This window comes from Osmerus mordax, chromosome 16, assembly GCF_038355195.1.
Source record: "Osmerus mordax isolate fOsmMor3 chromosome 16, fOsmMor3.pri, whole genome shotgun sequence".
In the NCBI taxonomy this organism is placed as follows: domain Eukaryota; kingdom Metazoa; phylum Chordata; class Actinopteri; order Osmeriformes; family Osmeridae; genus Osmerus; species Osmerus mordax.
The window spans coordinates 5662654-5685554 of NC_090065.1; the positions used below are offsets into that span (position 1 = coordinate 5662654).

Genomic DNA, 22901 nt, shown 5'->3' on the forward strand with positions numbered 1-22901 from the left:
TTGATTTATTTTTGGGTTTAACACTAACACTCTTTCAATACATTTCCAAATATATGACCCTAATCGTAATACACAGGCTATGCGGTTTAAATTGAAGTGTAGACCAAACCATAATATACGAGGCGACAATGCACAGTAATCTAAACCACTGGTCAGACTCACAAAGTAATTTACCTTTGTGGTTTCTGGTTTGGGACTCTAAAAATTATGCATGATGTACTGGAAGCGCTGTGCTGTAAGTTTCAGAAGTCACCACAGGGGGGGTTGGTTACGGTGGCCCTAATCAACATTAAACCAAGACCACTTTTGGAGACTTCTAAAATCAACCTTGTTATTTCTGCTCTCTCTAAGTATGTGAATGTGTCTGTTTTTATTCCCTGCAGTTACAGATCTTGTCATATCAAATTAGTGATTTTACAAGTCATTCATATATGTTACATACAAATATATTAATTAATTACAATAAATCACATTAATCAAATATTGTTAAGACTGTATTTCAATGAAGTTATTGTAAAAGAAGGATGATTAAGTGATGATTAAAAGTGTCTTAGAGATGTCTTGATGAATACATCTAAGCAAGCATATACCTCATATTGTACTAGATCAGCATAAGTATTTCCGAGCTAAGAAATTTGATGCTGTGGCAGTATCAGATTTTCCATTGAAAATGTAATAATAACTTATTTTTCCCATGAAATGGCAATGGGACAACAACCAGGCAATCAGATAGCCTATATCATTATTTCATCCAATCACAAGAGATATTTCATGACTGTGCATGACATGACGTGTGGGTTATTTAAACACCAACTATATTGCCAATCAAAGATTAAATAGTACATGTTAAGTACAGGAAGACTACCGTAAACCTGCCTATTTGATGATGAGGAACAATATTTACTTCACCACTGCCTCAAGGCTATAAGGTTCAACTCAATAAATATTGACATGGATTTGACTCACTAATGAAGGTTTCTCCTTGATAATGAAAATATTGTTGTACCTATCAATAGATCATTACTCCAACTCCACAGACAGCATTGTTGTCGTCACCCAAGTGCATTAAACATCAGTGGTAGAAGAAGAAGGAACCAGCTGTTCCACCAACCTTTGACTGTTGAGTATTGGATATGAGTGTGCATTTCATGTGCAAGGGTTAAATAGCATCCTTTGTCTATCTGCCAAAGTGAGCAATGTAGACTAACATAGGCCTACCTAAATGTCACAACGTCTGTTTTGTCCTTTTTGCTACTTCACAATTGGAGTATTTTGCTAGCTAATGCTATATAAAGTACCAGACATTTACGAATCGGGGGACAGAGCATTTTGGAAATAAATTCCATTATCAAATTCACATTGTAAAATTCAGTTATAGGCTATACGAGCCTTTGCAAAGTGACAATGTGTTCAGGCTGCTTTTTTCCTCATTAGCTCTTAGCAGAGCTCATTAGCTCTTAGCAGAGCTAATGTGTCTCTAGCTTTTAGCAGAGCTAATGTGGGTTCAGAAGAAGGATTTTTGTACAATTAGGTGCATTATGGAATCCATTAATGCATTTGTGTTGGAGTCCTGTGGCTCTTGAGTGTCTGACCAAAGTTCACCAGAGTAACCATTGTCATTTGATCTGCCAGATGGATCAGTCTATATAAATGCCCACTCTGGTAGGAACTGACTCTCAAAAACTTTCACACCACTCCCAGTCAACCACAAGGTAAGCTGTATCAGAGATTGGTAACTTTATGGTATGATATATTTTATATTTACATTGAGTCTGTTTTCCTATTCAAACTGCCACACCAAACTACACTTTGTATAGTTATATGTGGTTTACTGTATTTGTGTTTTGTAAGTTTATATAATTAAGATTGTTTTGCACTGGTTTGAGAGGTGTTCAGATGCTACAATAGAAATCAATGCGTATTTGTCAGAGCTACAATTGTAATCCCATAGTTTATTAAAATATACACAGAAATGTAGCCATGAGCTGGAGAGCACAATAAGCTGTTCAAAGACCAGTGCAATGGAAAACAAGATCTACCACAGTTTGATTTCTGGGGATTACGCAAACGATATTTCTGCCAAAATATTCGACGTAAGTACAATTTTATATTTTTACTGACTCTCAAAATGTATGTGACAAAGAAACATTTCATTTTAGATTTTGCTTTTCAATAAAATAGCTATTTATACGGTTTTATTTCTAAAACATCCCTCCACCCCACATCAGTGGGCTCGTCAGGGTAACACTGCTGTTCTGGAGAAATATCCTGAACACATGGGCATCAGAGACCTGTCTGGGGCCAGCCCACTGCACCACGCCTCGGCAGAAGGGCATGTGGGCACCATACAAGTCATAGTGCAAAGAGCAGGAGCAAAAGGTCAAATGCATTCTTCACAATACCTCCTCTCTTCTTCTTTATCGACTGTTGTACATTCAGTGTAACAATAAACGTGTCTTCAAAATGTGTTTGTGAACGGTTGGATGACATCAAACTCGTTAATGCCCTGGTGTACATTCTAATGTACGCTCTAATGCACGTTCTAATGTATGGCTCTGTGTTTCTGCGTACCCATATGTGCCTGTGGCAATCCCATGTGTGCAGAGCTCAACTGCCGTGATAATGAGGGGAACACCCCGCTCCACTGGGCGGTGCAGAGGAATCAGAAGGAGAGCCTGCTTTGTCTACTTGAGAAGGGAGCAGACCCCAACCTCCTCAACCGAGGCCTGATGTCCCCTCTGCACTTGGCGATCAACCAAACATACAACACCCTGGTCCATGTTAGTCAGCTGGACCTTATAGTACAACACATTCTATATGTGTTTCACAGCCTCTAACTCTGATTCAAAATCAAAAGTTGTATTCAAAATTTATGTTTACGTAATAGCAGTAATCAGTTGGCTGTCATAGTTGACGGTTCTAAAGCATAACTGACTAAATGTGTGTGCGTGTGTGCGTACGTGTGTCTATGTACAGTTGTTACTCTCCCACAGCGGCACTGACGCCAACCTGGAGGGAGATCTGGGGAACACACCTCTCATGTTGGCCTGCTCGGTAAACAACCACAACGCCCTGCAGATACTGGTGAGGACATCACTCACAAACACTCACACACACACACTGTCCTGGCACTCACACACATACACACACACACCTACACACACTGTGAGAGATAGAGCATGTTACATTACAAAGCAGGATATAAAAAGTCCATATTGACTCCACAATGGATGATTTACAGATATTCAAAGCTATCAGTTATTAAACTGATAGGACTGTTGATGAAACCATATTAAATCGGAGCGCTGATCTGATTGCAGGCTGTCATAAAGCCTGTTTAATTACACGATTACTCCATCTCCTGTCCCTTCAGATCTTTTGTTATGCAGGCTTGATCCTATACCTGTTGTTTTGCAGTTTAAACATGGAGCCAAGCTGTGTCAACAAAACAAGCTGGGCCATTACCCCATTCACGCTGCTGCCTTTGCTGGGGCCAAGCAATCAATGCAGGTGATTCTCCAAGAGGGTAGGTCAATCATCCATTTAATATAGTCTGTAAGATTTTTTATTACTCCCAGTTACTTTAAGACAATTACATTGTACATGATGGTTTGGTCCTAAAACATTATGAAGTGATAAGCAAAAATAGATGACATATTTCCAATCTCAATTCCTTTGATTCGACAAGACCATTATCCGCCACTCTTAGTGCTATTGGTCACATCTGTAGTATGCATCGGGTGCAAAGATGGCCAATTAAACACATTTTCTTTCAATTCTCTCTCTATAAGGTGATGCAACCGGCCATTCCATAGACTCCCACATTAATTATGTGGACAAGTTCTTCAGCACCCCACTCCATCTGGCTGTCCGTGGAGGAAACCTGGAGGTCATTAAGATGTGTATTGACTATGGAGCTCGCATAGACCAGCAACAGGTAGATTTCTCATATCAGTTTAACTGTTCTCGATAGTCCTGGGTTCAACAGAAAAAAAGCCGGATAAGTCAACTGGATGGCAATGCTTTAATAAGGAAATACATGATTAACAATAGGATGATGTCATGTATTCATATGGGAGGGCTCACTTTGGGCTTTTGAGTGGTAATGCCACATTCTCAAGTACAGATCCATTATCAGTGCCTTATGAGATCTGGTTTCATCTATGGTCAACCACTCACAATCACATCTAAATCATTGCAGATTTACCTCACATCCGTATTCATCATAAGTGTGTGAGTGCGTGTTTTCCTCTCCTAGTGTGACAAGTCCACGGCGCTTCATTTTGCCTGTAACCAAGGGGCCATGGAGGCCGTCAAGCTCATGCTGTCTTCCTACGACAGGGTCTGTGATGTCATCAACATCACTGACGGAGCCTCCCAAACACCTCTACACAAGTACAGTCTGTTTCTACTGAAGAAAAACGTTGAAAATATATAAGACAATTACGAAGCGACAATTACTTGGATTCTAAAATTTTTGTTTTGTCTTATTCGAACTGAAGGGCAACACTATTTGACCACTTTGAATTAGCTGAATACCTGATATCGAAGGTAAGCATAATGTTCAAGGGTTTCAAGACACATGAATAGCTCTGACTAATAACCTGTGAAAGTTTTACACATTTATAGTAGTTCTTAGTCATTACAATATAAACCATATTGTAACATACAAAGACATAATAAATGATCTTTTACTCATGACTGTAACAGGGGGCAGACATTAACTTCATTGACTGTAAGGGTCACACACCACTGCTCCTTGCAACAACCTGTGGGGCCTGGAAAACTGTGAACCTGCTCCTAACCTATGGTTTGACTCCTAAAACATACACCTACAATTGCCAACCACATTTTATGCAATCCTAATTCTAATAATCCCTGTTTAAACGTTCTTCTGTCTAGGGGCCGATTTGAAAATAAAAGACAAAACTGGCTGTAGTTTTCTTCATCTTGCCATCTTGCAGCCCAAAGGTCTTAAAAACCTCTCTTCTGGGGTTCTTCAGGTAATTGTGTATTTGTGCCCACAAAGCATTTCAATGCCAGTGATAAAGACTTCTCACTGATCAGCAGGTCCATGGTTTAAGGTTAGTTTTGTCTGAAAATGTGGCGTCTTTATCAAATCCCAAGACTAAATGCACAACACTGCCATCTAGTGTTCATTAGGGTGACAAACACATTTTCGCCAACACAATTGAAACACATGGAATACACTTTTCAGACTTAATACATTTCATTAGATAGGGACCTATGGTCTGGAGCTGAAATAGTTATGTTCTGCTCCCGTGTTTCCTGTCCCAGCTGAGCAGTGTGAGGGAGCTGCTGGGAGCGGAGGACCACGAGGGCTGCACCCCCCTGCACTACGCCTGCAGGCTGGGCATCCCCGACTCTGTCAAGAACATTCTGAACCTCAACGTCTCACTGGAACACAAGTCCAAACAGAAGAAGTCTGCCCTGCACTTTGCTGCCGAGTGAGTAACTGTATGAATAGGAAGATCAATGTGGCCGCAGAGCCCTTCAGACCAGGCGTGGAGGTTTGGTTTAAGATGGCGGTGAGACACACCGTGACTGGGATTTGTGAGGGGGACTATTACAAAATGTCTAGATTAGAGGTCAGGGGGCCTGCCTCTACCCCTGTCCCCCTGTCCCCCTGTCCCCCTGTACCCCTGTCCCCCTGTACCCCTGTCCCTCGGGTAATGTACACCAATCCTTCAGAGCGTTCAGTTCAATTAAAAAAAAAACATTTCGATACGTGTCCAAACTTTTGACTGGTACTGTATTAGAGTCGATTGCATTTGAATCAAAAGGTTTCTCTCTTTCTCTCCGTCAGGTATGGGAGGATTAACACATGCCACAGGCTTCTGGACAACATGGCCGACACACGACTGCTTAACGAGGGGGATGAGAAGGGGATGACGCCCCTGCACATGGCGTCCCGGAGCGGCCATGTCAGAGTGGTGGAACTGCTGCTGAGGAGGGGGTCACTCTTTCAAAGGTACGGCACACTGTGAAGCACTTCGCTACAGCAGTCCCTGTCAGAAGTCAACTTCATTCACCAATACATTGTCACTGACTTGGTATGAATGTTACTGCTGACAATTGTTTGTGCGTGCATGTGTGTTTACTTGCGTTGTAGCGACTACAAGGGCTGGACATGTCTGCACTACGCGGCAGCCGAGGGCTACACACAGACCATGAACACTCTTCTGACATCTAATAGCAAACTGCTGAACAAGACTGATGAGGAAGGGGTCTGGTCTCTCTCCTACCTCTGCTCAGGAATAGCTCACAAAGCAAAAAGGCTTCTGCACAGCCAAAGCTTGAAATGATAAAACGTGTACATTTGAATAATACACTCGTCACATACACAAACTCTATAATGTCATCATTAGTTGCAATACGGACTCGAGATTCAAATCAACAAACAATCCCCAAAGACGAGTTAATGGTTGTATCTTATTCACCCCCCCAAAACCCATCACTGTGTGTTCCAGAACACAGCCCTCCACCTGGCATCAAGGGAGGGCCACACTGCAGCCGTGATGTTGCTCCTGGAACGAGGAGCCAAAGTCACCCTCAACAAGGCGGACAACAGCTTCCTGCACGAGGCCGTCTTCAGCGGGAGGAAGGAGACCACGGACAGTGTCATCCTGAGTGCCAGGTGGGCCCACCGTCCTGGTGACACCACTCGTCTGACATAACCCCAGCCTCCGGCTGCTTCTATTGGCTCTGTCATACCTTGCATGTCTGTAGGCATGTCTGTGTTAGGTTTCCTGGCTTTATGACGGTCACTTTCTGGCTGGTTACTGGGCAACCAGCCAGCAGGGAGTGTGACCTTGAGCAAAGAGGAACAGAATGTGCTGATTGTCTCTTTTGAGAAATGTCTAATTGTCCCATTGGAGAAATATTGTGTCTTGACTGAAGTGTTATGTGGAAGCCATGGTATTTGGGCCCGCCTGATGAATTGTATCTTTTTATAGTGTCAGCCAGGCAAGATCCAAATTTGGTCAGGAAATAACCTGCTTAAAGTTGACCGTAGTATAAAATCCAGACAGTATGCGTCAAGGACAACTCAAAATATGGTGATTGTAATTTTGTTTTCCATTGGCAGAGGTGCAGAATCTCTGATAGTGCACAATTTTACTTCTGAGGACCCAAACAAAAGATGTGTTGTCATGGATATCATCGAGTTTCTGCCAGAGTGTTTTAAGGTCTGTGTAAAAGGATCTTAGCAAGTCATTCATACAGCTGCTGTTCTGGAAAATAATAATAATGAAATGACTATCGTTACAATATTACAATATTGTATTTCATTGACTTTGTGAGTTTGAAATGTATGCTTTCCAAATCGTTTAACTTGTGTTGGGAGTATGACAAGTGCAATTGCTGTGCCTGATTCTCTGCAGACTGTTTTAGACACCTGTATAAAGGAGTCTGAAGATGATGTAAACAGCGCCAACTACTTTGTAAGTCTGACTTAAATTACTTATTTAAAATTCATGTTTTCATATAGCGCTTCTTAAGATGTCCATGTTGACAGCAAAATTTTTCAATAAACAGATTGAATACGACTTTAGATGGCTTCAAGCTCCGATCCATGTCATGAAGTTGGCAAGAAAAGACCAACATTACACATTTGAACCTCTTTCTGCCTTGAATGTAAGCCCTCATATTCCATTGCTTTGAGGTTTAGAGTATTTGGTAATGATATTCAAGATATTTGTTTAGGTTAAATGTGTTGTTTTCTGTTGCATTTGTAATTGTTGTTGTGTGTGATTGTGAACGCAGCACATGGTCAAGTTTAATCGTGTGGAGCTGTTGACCCATCCTGTCTGCAATAAGTATTTAGAGATGAAATGGTGAGTGACAGGGGTCAGAAACCTGCACTTATAACCAGCATTGTTATAAGTTACAAGTTATTGTATGTTGAATAGGCGGATTATGAAAGACTTTGGTTTCATGAAACAAAATGAACACATTCTAGAATCCCTGTACATCCATAGTGTCCTCTCCCCTTTTCCCCAGGAAGGCCTATGGGGTGAAGATCCACCTTCTGAACCTGGGGGTGTACTCTCTGGGCCTGCTGCCGCTAACCCACCTCATCATCAACCTCAGGCCCGTCGCCAACAACAACACAAGCAGTAACAACACCTACCTCAGTATGGTCACCAACTCCTTTGACAAGGTAAAGAGTCTCTGTCCTCTGGATATTACCGATGTACTTATTACACTTGCATTTGAGATTTGAATTTCACCAAACATTGTTTTAATACTTCTTTGCAGCAATGTTATTATATCACAACCTGCATGTTTTTGGTTCTGGCTATGAACCTGTATGCAGTTGGTAAAGAGATCATGCAGATATTTCAACAGGTAAAAAACCCAGCATTCTCAAACTAACTCACTAACTTTAATATACGGTACATGTCTGCAAACCCACCTCTACAAATGATCAACGAGGTCCAACAACGAACAATTGTCCAACATTATAGTTGTTGTTTTTGGGGACTGTTGTTGCTGCCATCTCAACAGCGTTCCAGGTACTTCCATGATAGGACTAACCTGCTGGACTGGTCGGCTGCTTTGAGCTCCCTGGTGTTTGTGGTTCCTCTGCTGCTGGATCAGAAGGACACCTGGCACTGGCAAGCAGGAGCCCTCGCTGTCCTCATATCCTGGCTGAACTTCCTTTTCTACCTGCAACGGTACACACACTCCACCTGCTGGCTCAAATATATTTGACCACATTTTGTCAACGTGAAATACTGTCCTGATAGTACTCTTTCCAAGTTACTGCATTCACGTTTTTATCAAGGTTGCAAATGTTGAATCCCTGCAAAACAACTTTGAATGTGGAACGTACGGTGTATTCTATGACTGGTTTAGGTATTTTGTTGGCTTGAGTAACTCATTTCTTGTCTGTCCTGTCCAGGTTTGAGCGTTTTGGTATCTATGTTGTGATGTTTCGAGAGATCTCCAAGACCCTCCTCAGCATCATTTTACTCTTCTCCTGTCTGATGCTGGCCTTTGCACTCTCATTTTATGCCTTGATGATAGATCAGGTACTTTAAATTCAGAATGATTTTGACCCTGAATCAACATGGTAAATAGCACATCACTTTCTGGTGAACCACTTCCCGTGGAATACAGTTGATTAATTCACTTGTTTACCATCCGCAGAATCAGGTCAACAAGTTACAGTTGTCGGTGATGAACACGTTTGTCATGATGGTTGGAGAGTTTAACTACCAGGAGAACATTCTGAAGCCGTACCTGGCGGATCATCTGCCCTTCCCCTATCTCACCTTCGCCATCTTCATCTGGTTTGTCCTGCTCGTGCCTATCCTGCTGATGAACCTGCTGGTAAGTTTATCACTAGACATGACAGTAACACTTTTGTGTGTAAAAGTGCACGTGTAGTAAAGTTGTGCTGTCTTGGACTGGAAAGTCCCAAGGACCAGCCTCGGACTGGATGCTGTTTGGCCTATGGTTATTAGTGGGATGTTTGGTTATTTTGTGGAGTTGGCGAATTGGATCTCTTCTGAGACACCATTCAACAGTCTGAAATACAAACATTCGATACAGCACAGGATTCTTTTTTTGGTCATTTTTTCACCTAGACTTCTAACCTTTGTTGTAACCTAGATCGGTTTGGCTGTTGGAGACATTGCGGAGGTCCAGAACAATGCTGTGCTTGAACAGATTGGGATGCAGGTGTGTCTGAAACGTCAAAAATGTGCTACATTCAAAGTTTAATCAAGTAACCCCTACAGTAGACATGACAATCTGTTCCAACTAATAAGTTCATGGAATCACTAACTATCTAATAAATGATCTCCCGTTAAGGAACTCATTTTTTCCTTTTCCTCTTCTCCTGTTCCCCCGACAGATTGCTCTCCATACCAGTCTGGAGGAGAAGCTGCCCTACTGGTTTATGAAGAGAGTTGACCAGGATTCCATCATCGAGCACCCCAACAAAGCCTGCCACGGAAAGGTGTGTGTGCATATAGAACTACAGTGTCCAGTCTTGCTGTACACAGAGGGTCCTGGTTGAACATGGGGGTCAGGTATAATTTAAAAAAAACATTTCGATATATCAGTCAGTCAGGTGGCTAAGCGGTTAGGGAATCGGGCTAGTAATCAGAAGGTTGCCAGCTCGATTCCCGGCTGTGCAAAATGATGTTGTGTCCTTGGGTAAGGCACTTCACCTTACTTGCCTCGGGGGGGGAATGTCCCTGTACTTACTGTAAGTCGCTCTGGATAAGAGTGTCTGCTAAATGACAATGTATAGTGAGGGTTGTGTCTATGACTGGATGGATCTGCTAAATGACTAAATGTAATGTGAACACACAACACATTTGAACCAGTAGCAAAAAGGAAAAAATAGAAAATGTCAAACTATTTATTACAACAAATATAGTTAAAACACTCAAGACTGTCATCCCCTGCCTTAGTTACCTTTCCCAAACCCCATCTAGCTGTCCTGTCTTTTTTTTTTTCCAGAAAGGGATCTTCTGTTTCTGGAATTCTGGAGGAACCGTACATGCTCGTTTAAAGCCTTGCACTAATCAGACCCTGCCACTGGAACAGGAAATAAACAAACAGAAGTACAGGTAGCCTCAGCAACCCAGAACCTCAGCTTGCTGAGTGATGTATTTGGTGTGCAGTTTGGAATACAGTAATGCTGTGACGTTGCCGGTTCCCCGTTTCACTATCTCCGTCATCACACCTCCTACAGGCTGAAGGAGATCTCCAGCGTGATGGAAAAGCAGCATGACCTACTGAAGCTCATCATCCAGAAAATGGAGATCAGCTCAGAGGCCGAGGAGCACGACGGGCCTCAGCTGTTCCAGGGTTACCGCAACCGGGACAGGAACAGGCTGGGGCTGCAACTTTCCAGCAGCACAAGCCGTTGGGACCCAGTGCTACAGGCCATAGCCGCCAGAGAGTCACCTTTATGTAGGGGAGGGAGTTAGACATAAAGGCGGGGCTGGAGGTCTGGATGGACTGGACTGATCTGGATGATTCCCATTTTGCTTCTCTTCCCATGAAGTGACGTTAAATTAAAAAAAGAGTGTTCAGCAGTCCATATGGGTCCACCAGACTATGGGTCAGATGATGTCAAAAGTACATACTGCATGTGTTCTGGTCAAAGTATAATTCTCACCAAAGGTGTTGGAAAAGTCAGTCTTTCAGTGTCATGAGGGTTGGTGAGACGATCACAACTATATAGGTGTCAGTGAATATAGCAGGATCCGCCTTAACAGCCACAGATCAGAATATCTGTGACCTTAGTATGAAGCTAGTACCTACCACCCATACATATGTGCAGCTAAGCAGCCTAACGCATTACAGTAGACAAAAACCTAGTACTTTTTCCACTTAAAGCATCATAACGTTACAATGTGAATGCAAAATAATTTGGTCAAATTCCCTATGTAGGGTTACAATTGCTGTAGATAGGCAGTCGAGATTACAGAATTAATTGAATGTATGCATACGTAATGCCATTGCCCCTGTATTAAATCATGTTGTCTTGTTTAAGCAGTAAAAGTGTGTGTTTGAGGTGTTTGTATGCGTGCGTGTGTGTGTGCTAAGCTGTGTTTCATGTTCTTCTCTTCTTGGCATCTTCAGTAGACATGGTTCTCTTCCTCTTATGGTCAGGATTTCCTGGAGACACAGACAAGAAAGATGTTTTCAAAACGTTCACGCGATACTCATTATTGAGATATGACAAAAAATTTGATCCAGCTATGACATTTTGCGCCAACCTGACGCTGAGCTCCGCCTCTCATCTCTGTCCTGACTGTTTGTACAGGAAGAAGTCCCTGTGCTCCGCCCCTCCAATCTGTCTTGGTTGGGGGTGTGGTAGGACGTGTTTGAACTCCGCCCCTCCTCTCTGTCCTTACTGGGTGTGTGGGAGGAAGTATTTGAGCCTCGAGTCTCCTCTCTGCCCTGATTGGGTGTGTGGTGGGAAGTCTTTGCGTGTTGGACATGAGGGAGGGGGCGGGATGTGTGTGCGGGTAGCCCATCCCCGTCTCCCATTAAAGCAGGTGGGTTGCTGGGCTGGCCTGGGGAAGGGGAGAAGGGAGGGGGCATGGGGTTACTATAACATAGAGATACAGTGACCCAGGTCTAAAAGACCCACATTCATAGGCATAGGATATATGCTTCATGTTAGGGTCACATCCATTCATCGATCAAATTCATTGACAGTCATGGTAATAGAGGTGTGTTGTAGACCAATTGTAGTGCCTCACTGAAATGTGCTTGAAACCTGTTCCGAAGTGCTAACACTAGTTCCTTTAGACTACCAACAAATAGGGACACAGACCTCTTATGTGGGTTAGTTGGTCACTACATTATTTAAATTCTCAATACTGGTGCTACTCACTGCGGAGTGTGATCGAGTGCAAAGTCATCCATTTCAAACGTAAGGGTCCACATATGCAAGTTAGTACCAAGCTGGCATGCAATCACACTGAAGAATATGTTAGCAAAAGCATCACTGAATCCCAAAGCAACTCTATCTGACCCCAAAGAACATCTTTTTTTTTCTGACATGCTGGATTAAGGCAAGTTTTTAATATATTTATTTTAGTTTAGACCTCTCAGATCTAGGGAAAAGGGGTTGATAAATGATTTAAAAGCCACATCAAGCAATTCTACTCCTTCGGAGGAAATTTGTGAATAGCTTTCAAGAGTAAAGTTGCTTCTTCCCAGAGAAAAAACAGCACAAGCCACCCAAGATCTCGACATCCCCAAAAAAGGAGGAAATTCCATATTTATTGATTTCAAATTGTTTTACAAAGTGCACAAAATTCTATGTATATATCATTTATATAACGACGACTCCTTAATTTGTGCATGGTTATGCAATAATAACATTAAGACTCAACAACATTTATTGGCATACATGCTTCTTAAAATAAAAGAAAAACACTTGCATTAGAACAAATGAAACAACATCATCAACACATTCTACTAGCATGTACAAAAAAGGAAATGTCACCAACAGGAGGTTAGAGAGACAAGCAGTAAAGTAGTAAACAAGGTTTGGAAAGCAAAGGGTTACGCTTTTCTTTTCTTTTTTTCCAGTTCAACACTATTCAATATCCAGACGAAAAAAGCAGTCATGCTTTAATCCAAATGTACAATGTGTCCCATGTCCAGAACATGATCAAAGGCTAAGCGCCAATTAGAGGAAAGAGAGGGCGACAAATAGAGAGCACTCCAGAGACAGACTGTGATAGGCTGAAGAGCATACAGAAAGACAGTGCTGAAAATAAAAATGTTGAGGGTCGCTCCATTAGGCAAGACTAATAAATCAGCCAGCTAATTTTGAGAACTATTTTTTTCTGGGTAAATTATGAGTGATAACCTGAATATGATTTAATGGGAGTGTATCTTGTTGTTCTAATTCTACACAAAACGGTTCATCAACTCACAAATACAAATGTATGTCTATTTCAAAAGATACATTTTGGAAAATTAGCTGGTTGACCTTTCGACCCTGCATACTACAGTGCCCTCTGTGGTCCTAAAGAATACCATGGTCCCCAACGCAAGCAGAACACCACCCTGAGCCAATCACTGACAGCTCTAATAAATACATTAACAAAAAAAATGCATAGAAAGTGTCATCTAAATAGACACCTTAACCTACCAAGAAACGCATAACTGGGGGGGGGGGGGGGGAGGGGAGGGGGGAATAAAAAAACTAACATACATCCAAACAATGTCAATTTAGCATCTGTTTTTTTTTTTTTTTGCTCAAGTTTGTTTGTGCTGCAGCCAGGTAAAGTTCCAGGGGGTATTACTTGTTATCCAGTCGCAGAAGCTGTTCCTTACCATTGATGGTTAAAGATCTTAACTGTCCATCTTCCTCCACCTCCACTCGCTCCTGTCCATTCTCCACGATTCTACAAGAAATCAATTGAAGAGAGAGAGTTGTAACTATTTGTATGGATACAAATGAAGTAGTTATGTTTGTCAACAACCGCTCTGTTAAAGCAACACTTTTGGCCAAACACAGAGCATAAACAGACAGCAGGTGAGTGCACCTCTTAGTGGTGATCTTCCTGCCATTGATGAACTTGGTTGAGGTGGACACAGAGCGGAAGTTTCCCATGCTGCTGACGCCTCCTCCTCCGCCCCCTCCCCCACCCCCAAACGAGCTGGAGGAGAAAGAGGTGAAGCCGCCGCCGCCGCTACCACCTCCCAGGTGACCCATGTGACTCATATGACCCATGGAGCCCATGTGACCCAGGTGTCCAAACGGTGTGAAGCCTGTCGTGGAGACAGAGTGGGACGAGACGGGCAAAGCAGAGGAGATGGAGACGTAAAATAAACAAATACACATTTACACAACTTTTTATCTCCTGAATATCCGCTGGCTTGGTGTGTCTCACCTGGGTCGAAGGGGGCAAAGCCGGCACCAAAGGGAGGAAACCCACCAAACCCTCCAAAGAAGGGCCCCCCAGTCCGGCTCCGACTCACCCCCCTATGGTGCCTCCGACCTCCACCGAAAAACTCATCACCAAACGGGTCCCTGCCTGCCATGGAGGAGAGGGTAGCAGTACAGCGGTCAATTTAAACCCAGTTTCTCATCCCACCTGCACCTGCCGTTAACTTAATAGCCCTCGCTCTATACAGTCTACAACTAAATACAGTCCTCGGTGGGTCTGTGTACATATCCAAATGTAAGCTGTTTATGCTGTGAATGGTAATCTAACCAGCCAAATATGATCCTGATCAGGGATGTCTTTCTACTGCATTCTTCTGATCCGACCTTTCCTGGTTCAAATGATCATCTCCCTCTCCCTGAAGGAATCTCTCAACTCCATCCAATGAAACTTAGTACAACAATAAATCCTTGTTCCTTGAGAAGAAACCCCTACTGAGGTCACATCAACATACCTTGGAATGAAATCCAACAAAGAAAACAGCCTAGTTTACATAAGTTAGCTCACTCACCAAAGAAATCTGCAAATGGATCTCGCCCTCCAAAGAACTCCCTGAAGACGTCCTCAGGGTTCCGGAATTGGAACCCTGTGTTAAAGTGGTCGCCATTGTGGTAATGCCCTCCTGCAGATGCACCGAACCAAATAAAACATTGACGAAGCTGTGATTACTTCACACACTGAATCTTCTTGGTGGCCTCAATGTGTAAGCTGGTTGAAACACAGTCTAAAGGTTACATCTCCCACTATAGCCTATAAGGGATCGTATTTAGACAATCAAATATATGAGTTCCAACTGAAGCCATACATACCGCCTCCATCAATGTTTCCATTGAGTCCTGCCTTTCCATGGCGGTCGTACAAGCTTTTCTTGTTGGCTGCAAGATCAGGAAAAACAACAATTCACAACTAACACTTGCATATCACTTAATATACTCTTTTCACAAGGGGGTATCATTCTGTAAATCCTCCCTTAACTGCTCAAAGGATGCTGCTCTTCAGAGGACCCTGAACTAACCCTCTGTGCATACATCAGTGTGTCCATGGGGATGGGGAATCTAGGAACCAGACGAATCTGCCAGCGCATGTTATTTTTGCTCTGGCAGATGGGTCTGGCCACCCTCCCATTCAAACACATTTCCTTTTCCGACCAGAATCTGGTTGGGTCAATCATTGGTTGGGTACAGGCGAGCACCGGTAAGGCATTTTCCTTAAAAACCAAGACAATGTTTTGGTGCATCTATCCAAATATATCCAATTGCATTCAGAGGGATTTTGGTCTGCGCCAGTTGATAACGCCCCTTGGAATTAAAAAGTAAACTGACAGGATCCAAAACCATTTGCGACTTGGTCTTGCTAAAAGATGGGTATTGTGAAAGCCTACTTTCCAATTGCAAAGGGACCAACAGCTAGGAATTTCATTATGGAGTTCTACCCACCATCTGACAGAACTTCATAGGCCTCAGACAGTTCTTTGAACTTCTTCTCTGCCTCCTCCTTATTCTCTGGGTTTTTATCTGGGTGCCATTTCAGGGCCAATTTTCTGTATCTGCATGGAGAGACGGAGACAGGAAGTGGGGTTGAGTGCCTGGTGTTGCGTGTGAGAAGGACACCACTTGAGAAAACAACAGCCCACCGATGAACTCTATAGGATCGAAGGTTAAACTCACGCTTTCTTTATGTCCTCCTGAGATGCATTTCTTTGCACTCCTAAAATATGGTAATACTCCACCATGATTTGGAGTGCTTTCCAAACCGTACAACCTAGGAAGGAAATCAAAAACTGTCAGATTAATTTATTGTTCAGTATAATGTACACTACCGTTCAAAAGTTTGGGGTCACCCAGACAATTTTGTGTTTTCCATGAAAACTCAAACTTTTATTTATCAAATAACTTTCTAAATGAATAGAAAATATAGTCAATACATTTACAAGGTTAATTATTATTATTAGAAATAATTATTTTTATTTGAAATATAAATTTTGTTCTTCAAACTTTGCTTCCGTCAAATAATGCTCCATTTGCAGCAATTACAACATTGCAGACCTTTGGCATTTTAATTCTAATCCTTCTAATCATCCATTAGTCGAACACATACAGTAATAGTTGCTGGAAATGGACCTCTATATACCCATGTAGATATTTCATTAAAAACCAGACGTTTCCGCCTAGAATAGTCATTTACCACATTAACAATGTATAGTGTATTTCTGATTAATTTAACGTTATCTTCATTGAAAAATAAGGACATTTTTAAGTGACCCCAAACTTTTGAACGGTAGTGTATATTGAAACCAAACAGTGTTTCCCTACAGCTTCCCCAAACTTCTGTCGCAAATTCATTTAACTTTTGAGGCGACGAGCAACAAGCGAATGGCCTATGTGTAAAAACAGCTTTATCTCGCGTGTCAGTTTTTTGGGAATATACTGCCCAATATATATTTTGGCATTCTTTTGGGGGGGGGGGGAGGTTGTTTTGGGGGGACAGGCCGCCCCTTCAAAACAATGGTAGGGGAATCACTGAAACATCATCCCTCAGCAAACAAACACACAATGGTGAAATTCCTCAGACATTAGTTTATTGCAAGTCTTCCATGAGAATCCATTTTTGGTCATATCGGCAATTAGACTAACCTAGAACCAGTTCCTCATTACACATTCTAAACTGGTGATGATTGAAAAATAACACTCACTGAAAGAACAATCAGCGGGAGTTTAAACTTTACTAATCTACTACACCGGCATCACTAATCTACATGCACTGGGGCCCCTTTCGGACTAATCTTGACAATGCAAAACCCAACAGTAGCTTAATTTATCGCCCCACAGGACAGTTCCCTGCTGCCCTAAGGAGTTAATTGGACTGTCAGCTGGATAGCGGGAGTGTGGGGTTAGAGGTCAAGGCTTAGACAACCCACAGCCGTGTGGCGCATAAACACAACTAACTGATGGGCCGAGGCACATCAATGCACGCAACTTAAAACTAGAACCAGTGTTCCCCAGGTTCTGCTACAACAATGTGTCTCTTACACAGGCCTTGCACGATTATACAGCAACCTGGCCAGTAGCATGTACTAGCTAGCAAATTACCTAATTAGCTAACTAACCTTCATAATTTGAGCTGTTATCTCTTTAATTAAACTGAGAAAACGACGCAATTATTTCGGGTTATCCATTCAGTAAAAGAGTAGCTATGGTTATGGTTGCCTAAGGTTAGCTTGCACTGTCTAATCGATTAAGGCACAGTTGGAACACCGTAAACCGTTATGTCTCCGTCGTCAGCCCGGTACTAGCATGTAGCTACATGATACCAAAACGTTAGCACGGCTAGCTTCTTGTATCCATTTTGGTCTGGGACTGATTGGTTATCCAGCTAGCTCGATAGCTGCAACTTAGCCTAGCTAGCTTCGTAGATTCCATGGTATTAGCCAGGTGACTTGCTCTTATTAACTATGTAACTAGCGAATGTAATACGAGTAAGCAACTTGAGGCAAGAGTTTGTAATGACACAAATCAAAATTATCTGCTTACACACGTTAATAGGTTTCTAGTAGCGATATCTCGCGCATGATCTGGATAGCAAGACTCCCATCTTCGCGAATGGTCAATTACGCTGGTTGGAAGGCAGCTAGCAAGACATTTTTCTATTAACTACTAGTAGTTTGCTCTACAGATCAGATCCCTCCGTACAATGTAATTGCTAGATGTCGAGCTCTTAATGTATGACTGAAATCCCTCGTCGTAACCAGATGTTCTCGTTCGCCAACAAGCTAAAGTAGCTAACTGCGCTCGTGAAGCGTCCGGCTAATTAGCTAGCTAGCTGCAGTCCATGTATGATCATCAAAAGAATGCACCCCATAAACACAATGCAGCAATTAACTTACCTTGTTCTTCAGAAGTCTCCCTTTCCTTTCAGTTGAGTATAGCTATGGAAATCTTAGCTATTTGTTCGCTTGTTTCTAGAAAATACTATTATTTGGTCATGATCAGCAACAGCCTGTATGGTTGTTTGTAGCAAGATTACACGCAACATCCGGTTACATCGCTCTTCCTCTGCCTTACGGCGCTGTAGACAAAAATCCGGATGGCGCCCCCATGCTTCTGAAGTTTGCGAATGTAATTACTACAGCAGAATGAGCGCAGAGTTCGTATACAATTGCCTGGGCTCGATTCATGATTGATTATTGTTATGTTAATCTGAATGATGAGCACAATACAGGGGCATCATGCTCAGTAATTATTTTTTATTTGGAACGAGTGATTGCAGAAACTATACAACTCAATGTATACAAAAAATAGAATGGAATATAATATTTTAGAACTGGGGAGGAATTTAGAGACATTTTACTTGTGATATATCACAACATTAATCAATAATATAGTCATCCTAATCTACAAGATATCTACAGTCTACTGTAGAGTGATTTGTGTTTATTGCTCTACCTATCTATTTGTACTACCCAACATTCTTATTACAAAACTACAAAAATATATGAACCGAGAAATGACCTTTAGACACCCACAAAATATTAAACTGTTCTAATTTTCCCTTCTTAGCTCATTCCAACAAGGACTTATCTATTTTTATCTCTGGTCATTAAATAACAACTCATAAGAATCTCCAGTCGGAGTCCGTCTGATTAATCGATTCTGCCATCTCTATTCTCTGGCAGGCCTATAAATAGATCTGCTTCCTTACAGGGAGAGGGGCCGATAGAGCTGCATTAACCATGTAATAGAATAGAATTGTAAAATATAGAGCAAATATATTTATTTATGTTAAATAGACTGTGCCACAGTATAGATTCTACAATTCCATGATGTGTGAAGAGAGTTTAGAAAATGCATTGACTACTGCAGCAATACCTGCACGGTTAGTTGTTACAGCGATGCGCAAGTGGTGCTTAAAGGTGCGCACCTGAAAACTTACTTGTGTAAATGCTATTCATTTCAAACTATAGCTTCCAGTCTTTATGTGAGAGACTTGAATGAACTGAGTTAAATGAGCTGCACAGTGAGATCTGGGTGACTTACCAGTACAAACTATTGAGGCTGACAGACAGTGTGCTAGGAAAGACAAAATGGGTTGGACCATCTCTTTCTCTCTCTCTCTTCCACACACACACACACACACACACACACACACACACACACACACACACACACACACACTCTTTAGCTCTTTCTCTGTCTCTGCTTGAAGGAGCAGACTTGCACATTGTGACAATGTGAAGTTATGCTAAGGGATATGGTATTTGGAAAGAAATCATTCATTCAACACTATATTCCATTGTCCCTAGAAAACATGTAATGCATATTTGATTGGCCATGTAGGCATAACTGATAGAAGTAGTGGTACCCACTACTTTGGCAAAAAATATTTCATGAATCACATGTTAAAGCGTTACTGAATCACTCTGTCAGTCAGCCTACTCAGCGTACTATAGTTGTGGATCTCTCAATATTTAGATTAGCACTACTCGATTTCCTTCAACTTATTTGGGAGGTGGGAGGCAGGGGTTTAGGGAGTCTGTTAGCTTGTATTGATTGTTCCCTCTTCATATATTACCTTTGGGAGATTGAGAGAGGTGCAGAGGCACTTAGGATATTAAACAAGATGCCAACTTTAGTGGACCAGACCTTTTAGTGGTGCCATTAATTAAACTGCATTGTGTACATGGCAAGTGTCTGGCAGTGGAGGCAGATGGACATTGGGGTGAGCTGGGTTGAGAGCTAGCATTGCCAAGGAATGACGCATGCTGGACTCAATAGGCAATAGATGCCAACTTGTAGTGAAAGTTTTTCAGTACATTCCATTTAAACTTTCTGCAGCAGGTTTTCTGACTGCCATGACACAGTAACACATTTGGAGATTAATCAAATATTCCTCAAAATGCATAAGATACTGACTAACACAACCTATCTAAATGTAAGAGGTTTAAAAGAATAGGGAATTGGACACAATCTATAAATATTAAATTAGGAATGTCAGAGTAAAATCTTTTTAAACCCAGGGCTATGGCAAGTTGCTATATTATAATCGCTCTGCCAAAATCCACCACTCTGTCTCTAAGTGATGGGAAATCTGTGGCTTTCCTGAGACAATGAGTAATCAATAGCTTTCAGGACCATAATAATCATCATATTTTTGCTGCTATTAAAGTGGCCAATATATACTCTATTTGCGCAAGACTGTGATGAAATATTGATTTCTTTCTACACTTCAAATGTTTGCCACCATAAATATTTGACGTGGTACATAATGGTTGTTTCTTTCTCATTTGTAAGAAGTTATCTCATCATAAAAGCCTTGACCAATAGGCTGCAATTAAATACAGGAGCAACTATACTCTCCCAATCAGACAGGGCTGCCTCGTAAGCACAGATGTCTCACTCTTGGTATAATGGTAGACAGTGCAACACAACAAGCAGGCGACCTGCAGATTCTGAACTAACACATGCAAAGGACTGTTTAGTACTAGACAGTATTCCTACACAGATATCAATATCTAGGGTCCGGAATGACTGCATGTTTTTGTGAGGAGTTGGGAGAAAGATTTCCCCTATGTCAGGTTTATTAGCACACCATTCATAGTCTGTTTAATATTATGAGCTCATTAGGATTACCTTTAGCAAGGTGACGGTTTAGGACTCCCCAGTCTCTAGGCGGGTAATTGCGAGGGCAACTAGAAATTAAAGTTTCTATGGGAGATGTTATGAGGTACTTGGGATGAGTGATAGATCAAGACTGCTGTCTGAGATGTCCTTGAGACTCCCAAAGTGGGTAATCTTTACAATCCATAAAAAGGAAATACGATGTCTACATTACAGTGATATATCTGATTAAATGGATGTTCCATGTCTTGATCCTCTTCAGAAAGGGTGAGAATGAGAAGCAATAACCACGATTCTTTCACTGTGGCTCTGTTCCGATACAGTAAAAAAAACTCTGGTTTCATGGAGCTACACATTCATGTAGGTTTGGAAGGTTATGGACGGAACAAATTATTGGAAAATATTGACGGTATTACTAGCGACAATAAGACAGAGGTCAACAATTAACACATATCAATGTGCTCGCTGGTTTAGAGACCACAATCTTTAGCCACTGCAAACCTTCATTTGTGATTAGCTGACTCAGCTGGACTGCTATATAATTCAATGAGCTCACCTGATAGGCCCAGCCATGTATCTGTCAGATGGAATAAACTGTGACTGCTGTAATGGTCTGTCTGCTGAGCTGTCAGGAAAGAACATGAGCAGAAGCTTCAGTACAGTTGGAACTAAGGTCAACATATTGAAGTCTTCAAGTGGTTCTTTGAGAAACATTTTCAAAGATATTGTAAGGATTGGCTATATGTATTACAAATGTACTGATCAATCAATTTTAGTTTTTACAGAGGTTTTAATTTTCTGACAATACAACATAATAATGGATCATCTGTAGAAATGTCAGATTGGCACACAGTTTGGCTTAGCTTATTGTTGATGGCCATGTTGATTTGAGAGGTGATGAGGTTCACGGCATTTGTTCTGCATTGAGCCGTTCATGGTGGCTGGGAAAAAGATTATGAAATAGAAATTAATCTCATTAGTGGACTGATTTACCACTAATTCCTGTACACATTTCCCATAAAATCCTCTTTTACCAGTTGTTCAGTGCCTGCACCTTCATGTTGTTCCTTCTAAGGGGTCATGTAGACGACCCTAAATTCCCACTCGATGAAAGAAGGATTTGGATGGTTTAAACAAATAACCGATTTATTACACATGAATTATATCTCTCTAGTAAATGTAAAAGTGTAACTTCATGTTTAATAAATAGTCCTTGCACATACAATGTGCATGTTTGTTAAGAGTAATAAGAATCTACATTTTAAGTTCAAGTTACCTGTGTGTCTGAGCACAGCACCCAAGTCTTATGTGTGTCCAATCTAAATATTAACCATTACACCAAGGATACATCACTGGTCAGAAGGCTACATTTGGGCTTCCATGTACTGGTTACAAAACTATACTGTAAAATGAAACAAAAATAACGATTGAGAAGAAGCCTACAAAACTAATGGAAATGTTTTGACTGAGCCATTGTTTGTATGTTGCAATTCTTTCTTGGCCTTTGTATACCTCCTGCTCATAATCATGTTTTAAGCAGCTTTTCTCAAAATAGTGTGATCTTGGCTGAGCATTTCCATCACAATCTGCAATTGTAAAACTTATGATAACAATATGCTTATGGCTATATTTAGACAATTATTACAAAATCGTTCACAAGTTAAGATCAAGGCCATCAACTGAAAAGGCACTTCCTATTCAAGATGCAGAACTGACCGTAGATCAGCAGTCTTACATGGAGACGCTTTGCTCTGTCCTGCCATTTTTGGTGTCAAAGACAAGGGAGAACATGATCCGTGAACTTCGCAGTTACCTCAAAATCAGGTTG

At 41.6% G+C, this 22901-nt stretch overlaps 2 protein-coding genes across 3 annotated transcripts; one reads left to right on the forward strand and one right to left on the reverse strand.

The window, feature by feature from the left end:
- The first annotated feature begins 1650 nt into the window (after positions 1-1650).
- On the forward strand, positions 1651-10984 carry LOC136958531 (transient receptor potential cation channel subfamily A member 1-like). Its single transcript, XM_067252512.1, has 28 exons — positions 1651-1712; positions 1952-2093; positions 2229-2379; positions 2605-2780; positions 2977-3084; positions 3418-3526; positions 3792-3937; positions 4259-4395; positions 4503-4551; positions 4711-4810; positions 4903-5003; positions 5299-5468; positions 5828-5992; positions 6134-6248; positions 6492-6658; positions 7109-7208; positions 7404-7463; positions 7558-7656; positions 7786-7856; positions 8023-8182; positions 8281-8370; positions 8530-8699; positions 8927-9056; positions 9175-9357; positions 9640-9708; positions 9884-9988; positions 10498-10607; positions 10733-10984. The coding sequence occupies exons 1-28, from the start codon at positions 1651-1653 to the stop codon at positions 10968-10970; spliced, it is 3483 nt and encodes a 1160-aa protein (XP_067108613.1). The 3' UTR covers positions 10971-10984.
- On the reverse strand, positions 10364-18484 carry dnajb6a (DnaJ heat shock protein family (Hsp40) member B6a). Of its 2 annotated transcripts, XM_067252506.1 has the most exons (10): positions 18343-18484; positions 16127-16220; positions 15896-16005; positions 15269-15334; positions 14971-15081; positions 14406-14549; positions 14058-14283; positions 13846-13916; positions 11766-12065; positions 10364-11664 (listed from the first exon to the last, which is right to left on the reverse strand). In XM_067252506.1, exons 2-10 carry the CDS (start codon positions 16189-16191, stop codon positions 11600-11602), a joined length of 1158 nt encoding a protein of 385 aa, XP_067108607.1. In that variant the 5' UTR covers positions 16192-16220; positions 18343-18484; the 3' UTR covers positions 10364-11599. The 2 variants fall into 2 exon arrangements, with proteins under 2 accessions (XP_067108607.1, XP_067108608.1); XM_067252507.1 differs by lacking the exons at positions 10364-11664; positions 11766-12065 and having other exon boundaries at positions 12747-13916.
- Positions 18485-22901: the final 4417 nt, after the last annotated feature.

Excerpts from the sequence above, each read along its gene's own strand:
- LOC136958531 (XM_067252512.1), top strand. The coding sequence starts at position 1,651 with ATGCCCACTCTGGTAGGAACTGACTCTCAAAAACTTTCACACCACTCC. Across the intron at positions 5,004-5,298 it reads TCTCTTCTGGGGTTCTTCAG|CTGAGCAGTGTGAGGGAGCT; the intron begins GTAATTGTGTAT and ends TTCCTGTCCCAG. Across the intron at positions 9,057-9,174 it reads ATGCCTTGATGATAGATCAG|AATCAGGTCAACAAGTTACA; the intron begins GTACTTTAAATT and ends TACCATCCGCAG.
- dnajb6a (XM_067252506.1), bottom strand. The coding sequence starts at position 16,191 with ATGGTGGAGTATTACCATATTTTAGGAGTGCAAAGAAATGCATCTCAG. Across the intron at positions 16,006-16,126 it reads CAGGAGGACATAAAGAAAGC|ATACAGAAAATTGGCCCTGA; the intron begins GTGAGTTTAACC and ends CTCTCCATGCAG. Across the intron at positions 13,917-14,057 it reads AGGAAGATCACCACTAAGAG|AATCGTGGAGAATGGACAGG; the intron begins GTGCACTCACCT and ends GATTTCTTGTAG.